Source organism: Cucumis melo, chromosome 7, assembly GCF_025177605.1.
Source record: "Cucumis melo cultivar AY chromosome 7, USDA_Cmelo_AY_1.0, whole genome shotgun sequence".
NCBI classification, from domain to species: domain Eukaryota; kingdom Viridiplantae; phylum Streptophyta; class Magnoliopsida; order Cucurbitales; family Cucurbitaceae; genus Cucumis; species Cucumis melo.
In genome coordinates, this window is record NC_066863.1 from 12,234,599 (window position 1) to 12,244,194 (window position 9,596).

Genomic DNA, 9,596 nt, shown 5'->3' on the forward strand with positions numbered 1-9,596 from the left:
CTTGATTTTTTATGCATATGAGTCATGAACCATAGCATTTGAAATATATTTTCTTCACATAAGTGGGATGATTTTATATGTTGATGTTGGAAATTGAATATTGATATTAAAAAAAGTTTTTATAGATAAAATATGTGAAAATACTACTTTATTAAAGCTTTTATCTAAAGGTATGACTAAAAGTTTAAACTTATTAAAAAATGCTATTACAAATAATAAATAACAATTTATACTTGCTAATAAAAGTTTTTCATAGCTCTAAGAAAACGCTATCAAAATGTACACTTTTCATAGCTTTTACAAGACATTGTGAAAAAGTTTTCATAGCTTTAAGAAAACACTATCATAAATGATATAAATAGAAAATCGCTATTACAAAGTTATTTTCATAACCTTCACAAAACGCTATCAAAATGGATACTTTTTATAGCTTTGGAAAAACGTTATTAAAAATTCAGACTTTTAATAATGTGGGTTGACACGACTTTTTGTAAAACGCTATAAAATGTCTACGATAGCATTTTTAGTGAGCTATCTTAGACCTTTTTTCTTGTAGTGTGGGTAGCGTTGGGGTGCGTTTTGTGAGAAGAGGAAGAGGCAAATTGGGGGTTGTGTGGGAGAGAAAAAATGGGAGGAAAATGTTGGAGGGAAAAAGAAAAAATGAGGAAAATTAAAGAAATTATGTTTTTCTTTAAATCTTATGTCCACGTTATTTTCGTCCTCATATGTATAAATTTTGTGTTGCCATAAATACGTATAAAAAGTGTAGGGTCTTTCACCGTGTAAATTACATTGGCATAAATATGTGTAAATTACGTTGGCAAATATTTAAAATATATGCCCACACACGATACGTGGCCATAAACCAAAATAAACATCGGCAAAAATCCAACATAAAAAATTTCCTTAAAACCACCCAACTTTTTACCCATGTGTATATTTTCGTGGGCAAAAACGATGATGTGCGCGCCCACACAATACACAACTTTTGCCCACATATATATTTTTGTAGGCAAAAACAAAGATGTGTCCATGGAATGAAAACTACATCGACAGATCTTATCTTTGCCCACATTTTGCATTGGCAAAAAAAGATTATCGCCAAAAACCTAAATTCTTGTAGTGACAATTTAACTTATCTATAGTTTTGTATTTCAATTCATATTTTGGTTTTACGATAAATTCATTTTCAACCTTTTTTTTGTATTATAATTAATTATGGAAGACTCACTCTGTCCCACTACTTTTTGAACTTTAATGTTAGAAATATATAAATTATCTATAATATATATAAAAGTCTCAATGTGGAGAAACTTTTTCTCTATTATACCCCTAAGTTTAGTTTCGTGTTTCAATTCATATTTTGGTTTTATGGTAAATTTGTTTTCAATTTTTTTTTTTGTAATCTAATTAATTATGGGAGACTCATACTCTCCCACTACTTTTTGAACTTCAGCGTTGGAAGTATGTAAATTATCTATAATATAAAAGTTTCAATATGGAGAAACTTTCTCTCTATTATACTCTTAAATTTAGTTTTATATTCCAATTCATATTTTGGTTTTATTGGTAAATTCGTTTTAAATTTTTCTTTTTCTTTTTTGTAATATAATTAATTAGGGAAGACTTATTCTCTCCCGCTTTGAACTTCAATGTTGAAAGTATATAAATTAAAGAAAAAACGTTAAAATTTGTAAATTGTGAAAAATTGGAAGGTAAATGATTTTTATTTACATTTTAGAAATTAATTAAAAATTAAAGATCTTACATTAATTCTAATTAGCAATAGACCTTTAAAGATTGGAAAGTTCAAAAGTTTTGTAACATTTCAACTTCACTACTGTATAAAAGACTTCCTTGATTCTTTTTTTACCAACATTATTGAGTATCTTCTTCAATTAGTTCAATTAGTTTGTTAGTCTTTCCCCCTCAAACTTTTCTTGAAAAGTTCAATATTTAGCATGTGAAGATGGAAACTCATTTGAAGAAGATCGAGTGCACATAAAGAAAGACCAAAGATGCGGTTCATTCCTAACACCCCTAACTCAGTTAGTTATGCATACTCAAGAAGAAGACAACCTTATTTATTACTCTTTTTTTTTTTTTCTTATTTCCTTAAGTAACATAGGAAAAAGAAGAAATGTAGGTCACATAGAGCTAACATTTTTAATTTCTATGTATATATATTTCTTTTTCAATAGTATATATAATTTTTTGTTCCAATTTTATTCTTTCATTATAAGGTTTTTCATTACTATTTTGGTGATAATTTGGTCATTTAAATATAAAAATTAATGTAGTTAATCGCTAAATTTTGATTAATCATTTTTTAATTGTTTTATTAATATAATGGTTGAATTATAAGATGGTCTATATTTTACTTTTATGTTGTTTAATTAATTAATTTATTATCCCTCTCCTTCAACTACTTCTCTTTTGATGTAAGAAAATAGTCTCCCACATGACAAAAACTCACTGTTGTATATAATTCATTAATTTTTTCATTAAAACTTTTCTTTTTCCCATCCATTTTTGTTATCTTTCTCTTAACTTTTTATCTCCCAACTATTCATATTCTTTTTTATCTTATTAATTCTTCTCTATCTCTCAACCTTTAAATTTCCTTTTCTTTAAAATTTTTAGTTTAGGTATCTTATTGAAGAAATCAAATGATCATTTTCTTATGCTTTCTTTTATTTCTTTATTTTTTGTTGTATTTATTTATTTTTATATATAAATATGTTTGCAGTGTATTCCTTCGTGAATGTTTAAATCATGTAATCTTGGTTTTTTTTAGAATTTAAACATGGGATCTAAATATGTTTGTGTTTATTTCTTTATGAGATGTTTGAATTATGTAACTGTGAAATTTTTTTTAGAATGTGACCATGGGAGTTCTTGGACATCGTAAAAGGAAACATTTTTTGCTCATGTTTTTTTTTCCTTTAATTAATTTCTATTTTTTATTAGAGTTGTTTATCAATAAAATGGTGAAGTGTAGTTAATACTTTTATTGTGTTTGAATTATGTAACTGTTGGAATCTAATTATTAATTATAGTTAAAGGTAATATGATGTGCAAATGTAGAAATATTAAAAAAGTTTCTCCATTTTTGTCATAAGAAATTCATTAAAAAATAATAAAATTTAAAATTTAATTAATTTTAAAATTTGAATAGTTTTATCCCATAATTATTAAGGAGTCATAACAAATTGTAGGAGTGTTTTAAAAAATATAATAAAGCGCCAAAATATTTACAACAATTCTAAAAATGGAAAAAACTCATAGGCCCACTGTGGAAAATACCAAAAATGTTCCGTCAACGTGTGCTTAATATATTTGGTACACAATCGTTTGGATTTGGCCATTATTTGGTAGACGATCGTTTAGATTTGGTCGTTTAGATTTAGATATAATTTATTTTTCAATTCTATCATTTAATTTTATTACACGATCATTAAATTTGGACCCAAATCTAAACGATTTTTTTTCAAAATTTGGTAGATGATCGTTTAGATTTGGCTCAAAATTTGGTACACGGTCGTTTAGATTTGGCTAAACGATTTTTTTAATTCTTTTGGTACACGATGTTTTAGATTTATCTAAACGATATTTGGCTACTCCAATCTAAATGAATATTTTCAAGATTCTTTATACACAAATCTTTTAAATTTTGTTATTCTTTGTACACGGCCGTTTATATTTGGTTACTAAATTTAAACGACTTAAAAAAAGAAGAGGAAAAGAATATTCTTTATACACAACCTTTACTATTTTTCACCTTTCGTAGTCGTTTAGATTTGGTTACCCAAATTTAAATGATGTAAAAAAAGAAAAAGAAAAAGAAGAAAGATATGGAAAAAAATCGCAGCGAAAAAAAAAAAAGAGGAAGACAGATGAAAGAAATCGCAATAAAGAGGAAAAGAAAGAAGGACAAATCTGAAATATTTAAAAAATGGCTAACCTAAAGGGCTTTGTTACGGTCGTAAATAGTTTAGCGTTGTATTTGTTCATTCGAGATTTCTGAAGAAATTTGATTCGTGGAGTTGAACTTGTGTTGATGTTATATTTACGTTGATTTGATGCGATGTGGTTCGATCTCTAGAATTTGATCCTCTAATTCTCTCTCGACTAGATGCTTATGCTTGATTTGAGGAAGCGAAGCACTTGATGTTCTAGAAGTTGGAGTCTTGGAAGAAATCTTGTATCTTCAAAGAAACTTAAGTCTTCGAGAGTGTTCTTGAAGCTGGAGACTTGGAAGAAGGCTTGTATCTTCAAAGGAGCTTCAATCTTCGAAGGTGTTCTCGAAGTTGGAGACTTGGAAGAAATCTTGTATCTCCAAAGGAACTTCAATCTTCAAGGGTGTTCTTGAAGCTGGAGACTTGGAAGAAGGCTTATATCTTCAAAGGAATTTCAATCTTCGAAGGTGTTCTTGAAGTTGGAGACTTGGAAGAAAGCTTGTATCTTCAAAGGAGCTTCAGAGTTGAGGAGTCTTCTATCTCTTGGGAGAATTCTCTCTAGACCTTCTGAAGTCAAAAATTTCTAATCCCACAAATGAAGAGAACTCTGGTGGGCTTTTATGGAGTTCCCTGGTGGGCTTTTATGGACTTGAGCCTGTTCTGGTCCATGGACCATACCAACGAGCTCAATCACATGGATTTGGGTCATATTTTATTTTAGGTTAAATTAAGCTTATTTTTTGGCTCAATTGAATTTTTTGGGTCAATTGAATTTTAGTCTAACTAAATAATATTTAGGGATAGTTGCAAATGTAGCAATTATATTCAAAATAATTAAGTGTATAACAACATTTTAAAAAAATTACAAATATAGCAAAATCTGTCAAAATCTATCAATGATAGAAGTCTATCACTGATAGACTATGTAGTAAATGTTGGTCTATCACTGACAAACCATTTATCAACGATAGAAGCCTATCACTGATAGATTTTGCTATATTTGCAATTTTTTTAAAATATTGCTATGTACATAATAATTATTCTAAAAATTGCTACCTATTATAATTACCCTAATATTTAATTGAACCAAAATAATTAATTTGACCTAATTGCCATAATAAAGACATGTGACATCTTGTGATTGGTTCCAAAAATTTCTTATTCGACACTATTATATTTATGATTTTACAATAAATTATAATAAATTTTGAAATTTGAGAAGTTTGAAAATTTTAATAATTTAACAACACTAGTCAACTTTTCGAATTAAATAGACATCTTACCTTATTCTATACAAATCTTGTATGTGTATTTGTTTTTTTCATACTCAACCGTTTGTTCCAAAATTAGTTGTTTGATGTATAGTGGGCTAGAGTATAATAATAAATGACATTTTTCTATAAAAAATTTAGTGCACTTGTCTTTTCTTCCTAATAAATTACAGAGCGAGTGCTTTAATAAATATATGTCATGATATATTTGAAAAAATAATTTTCAATTTGATTTCAAACATCAACGTGGAAAAAATTATCTTAAATTAAAAAATTTAACATTGATTGTAAGATTATTTTTTAATGTCGAATATATTAAACATTAACCTAAAATGGCTTTTAATCCTTCCCATTTTTTCACTTTCATTTTGGATACCTTTTTATACAAATATTTTTTAAATAATAAACTCATCATCAAATAATAAAGTCACTAATCACGTGTTAAATACTAAATATACTTAAAATGGACTTTATTGGGTCAATGGCACACAAATATAGACTTCAAACTTAATTCAGACTTATGGGGATCAATGTCCAGGAGAATGAAAATTTGAAAAATTGAATGGAAATATTTGTAGAGGACCTCTTGAACCCATTCTAAAAATTTTTTAAACTAAGATCAACTAATGTGAAACTGAATCCAAATGCCATCGCAACTCAAGAAAAACAGAAGAGTATTTGGCACCATAATATTTTCTTTTAATCCTTCAATAATGGTTGATTTTTTTTTTTTGGATTAATCAATTAAGAAAAACAAGCTTCAAACAATTTGTGAACAAAGTATTTTACCAAATTTGAAGAAAAAGGGCAAAGATTGTACCAAAATAAGATACAATGTGATTGATGAAAAAAAGGAATGAATTGACCCGACTCTCTTTGTATATAGAGAATGTAAAACAGATCAATGTGTTCAAACCAAAAATATAAAAAAATCATATCTCATAGCACTCAAACATCAAACACCAGATTCTTCTCATAAATAAAACACATTATACTCTTGTGGAGTATCCAGAGGCCCTAACAATGCTTCTAGATCTTTAGCACTCAAAGACACAAGGGTACAGCCTGTTCTAGAACAGTCTCCCGTTCAAGTGAGGTCATACTCTCAGAAGCCAAAGCCAGCAACCAAGACATTTCATTCAGAACTACCAAACCCAAGTAGCACTAACAACACTAAAGACAGGGTCGCCACATTTTTTTTTTAAAGAACAGGGAAAAAAAAGGAAAAGGGAGAAAAAAAGAGAAAAAAGTACACAGTACAACTCCTATCAAGTATCAACTCAACAACTGCAAACTACTGTCCATGTCCCTCCCCTGATTCACGTTTTGATGCTTCCTTAATCTCATCGCCAGCTTCATCCTACAAAATTTGTCATAAAATCTTTATCAGACCAGGCACAGCAGGTTTTCAGAACATGACAAGACATGCCTACAAAGTCTATATTGTCATTTATGGCAATTGGCATAGAGCCAGCTCAAGTGGACCACATTGCTCTAATGAAATTTTTTGGGAGTTTCTAGGCTTGTTGTTCGTGGATCTGTTTTCTCTACTTTGGATCTAAGACAGGACTTAAAGACAAAGAAAAGACAGACAATAGGTTAATGTTATCCTAGACAGCAGTCAGAATCCAGGTTGTGCAATGATAAATAAGATCACTAGCAGTGGGAAACAAAACTTGAATATCATAGGAAGACGTTCTTTGAAAACAAAATTGAGTAAGTAATGCATTGAGGAACGAGCACGAGCACGTTACTTACCCCGATATCAGAAGTCCAAAGAGTCAAGTTGTCTCGGAGGAGTTGCATGATCAAGGTGCTATCCTTGTATGATTCTTCACCCAATGTGTCAAGCTCAGAAATTGCTTCGTCAAAAGCCTATGTTGAAAAGAGAGGAAAAAGAGAATAAGCAAACATTAGTGAAATAAGGTTACAATCAGCTAACCAAATTGAGTTGTAAAAAGAAATTAGAGACCCTCTACAACTCTCTTTCTTTTGTTTGTGTGTATCATTCAAAGAAGCACACACCAAAAAAGACCTCACCTGCAAAGGCCTCTAAATTTTTTTACAAGTAAAAAGTTATGATTGAATCAACCAGACAACTAGGCATCATATCAATATATACAACAACTGCCATCAAAGTGTGTAGTTGAGCATTAGAGCATTACCTGCTTTGCCAAATTGCAAGCTCGATCTGGCGAATTAAGGATCTCATAATAAAACACTGAGAAGTTAAGAGCAAGACCTAGCCTAATTGGATGAGTAGGGGCTAATTCCGCAAGAGCAATATCCTGTATTTATGGTTGATAATCATGCAGAATACACAAAGTGTCAACAAAAGCAGAATCTAAAACTATTAACAGTAATACATATAAAATGAAAGCAAAGAAATCCGAGGCATGGACAACCTGAGCAGACTTGTAGGCTAACAATGTGCTCTCAGCTGCTTCTTTCCTTTCAGCTCCAGTCTTAAACTCAGCCAGGTACCTGTGGTAATCACCTTTCATTTTGAGATAAAACACCTTTGACTCAGCAGATGAGGCTGATGGAATGAGATGAGACTCAAGGAGGCTCAAAATTCCATCACAGATCTTGCTCAGTTCAGTCTCGATTTTGCCACGGTAATCCTTGATAATTGAAACATGGTCCTCATTTCCCCGACTCTCTTCCTTCTGCTCAATGGAAGAAATAATCCTCCATGAAGCCCTCCGAGCCCCAATGACATTCTTGTAAGCAACGGAGAGGAGATTCCTCTCCTCAACAGTAAGCTCCTCGACATCCACAGTCTTGGCAACTTTCTCCATGAACTCTACCATTTCCTCATATCGTTCGGCCTGTTCGGCCAACTTGGCCATGTAAACATTTTCCTCCCGTGAAGAATCAGCAGGCGACATCTTCAATGTAATAAACTATTAATTCTCTGCTTTCCACAATCACAGAGAAAAAAAAGGAGCCAAATTAGATCGCATACATTACAATTCAAGTTTGTATAATTTCTGGATTCATTTACCTATTTACTTGTCACATGTCCCAGTCACCCAATTCTTATGCTATCCATTTCATTAGGATCCAATCATAAATAAATATCCCCTAAAAGACCAGAAATTGAGTGATAACTGTATACTTTAAATTCACCAATCTTCCATACAACATTACAACCAAACATTTACCCACCCAATCATATCTAAGGGAACAGAATCAGTCCGAGATTCCAAATTAAATCACCAAAGATTCAACAATACAATTTGAACAAAACCACAAATAAAAAAGGAAAAAAAGAGAATCGGGGTCCTATTTGGCCTAAAACTTTCTGGTCAGCCTAAACGAAAACTAAAACAACAAGAGCAATCAAACAAACCCAAATACAAGAAAATCAGGATAAATTAATTAAGAAATCCGAGAAACAGAAAAGCGAAAAAAGGCAACAAACTTTAGGTCGCCCTCCACGTTAACCCTAGATCTCACCATCCAACAAGAGAAAAAGAGGAAAAGGGAGAGGAATCAAACCTATGAACAAGAACAATCGTAAGAATAAGGAAATCCACAGTCTAAATCGAAACCCTAATACAAAATGAAGAAGAAAGAAGAAACAAAGAACTGTAAGATGAAAAGGTAAGGTTTTTTTTTACCTCGAGAAAATCGAGACCAGAGAGAGAGAGAGAGAGACTGGGAAATTAGCAGGAAATGAGGAGGAAGGTTGGGAGGGGTTTTAAAATGGTAGGTTGGAGGGAGTGGTCCAATAAGAAAAAAACACGTGGTAGGTAGACGAGAAACTGTGCAGGGTATTTTTGGACTTTAACAGAAAGGGTTGCCACGTAGGCGTTGACTGTCAACGATGTGGAAGTGGCGTTGTACTTCATTGGGTTGCCGGCTGGTTGTAAAAAGATCGGGCCCACTGTTTTTATATTAATCGCTGAGGTTAATGTTGTTGACGATACTCTTCGCTGGAGCCACGCGCTTTCGACGTGTCGTTCTTCTATCAGTAAAAACTAAAAACTCTCTTTCAATTTGCTACAATTTTATATACGCTTTCTCCTTCTCTAAATTCTACTGAATAACTAACTTTTATTTTTTACATTTTTCAAAATTTAAAATAATTTATACTGTGAATTGGATAAATATATATTATGTTTAATTAAGTATTACATAGATCCAATGTTGAAGGTTTACTCTCTTTGATTTACAGGCTTTAAAGACAAAACAAACCATTCAAATACAAATTGACATCAATAATTTGTAAAATAGAAAGTACAAAGTTGAATTAAAAAAAAAAAAGTTATGAATAATAGTTGAAATCTTATTTTGATTCTTAAACTTTACATTTTATTCTATTTGGTCTCTAAACTTTAAAAAATTAAGTTTTAGTAAC

The 9,596-nt window shown here is 30.9% G+C and overlaps 1 protein-coding gene across 8 annotated transcripts; it reads right to left on the reverse strand.

Moving 5' to 3' along the window:
* Positions 1–6,152: 6,152 nt before the first annotated feature.
* LOC103495723 (14-3-3-like protein) lies at positions 6,153–8,980 on the reverse strand. 8 transcript variants are annotated; one of them, XM_051087593.1, is made up of 6 exons: positions 8,857–8,901; positions 8,238–8,317; positions 7,636–8,147; positions 7,396–7,518; positions 6,989–7,105; positions 6,153–6,590 (listed from the first exon to the last, which is right to left on the reverse strand). In XM_051087593.1, the coding sequence occupies exons 3-6, from the start codon at positions 8,119–8,121 to the stop codon at positions 6,525–6,527; spliced, it is 792 nt and encodes a 263-aa protein (XP_050943550.1). In that variant the 5' UTR covers positions 8,122–8,147; positions 8,238–8,317; positions 8,857–8,901; the 3' UTR covers positions 6,153–6,524. The 8 variants fall into 8 exon arrangements, with proteins under 8 accessions (XP_050943550.1, XP_050943554.1, XP_050943551.1 ...); XM_051087597.1 differs by having other exon boundaries at positions 6,985–7,105; XM_051087594.1 differs by lacking the exon at positions 8,238–8,317 and adding an exon at positions 8,658–8,734 and having other exon boundaries at positions 8,857–8,898.
* Positions 8,981–9,596: the final 616 nt, after the last annotated feature.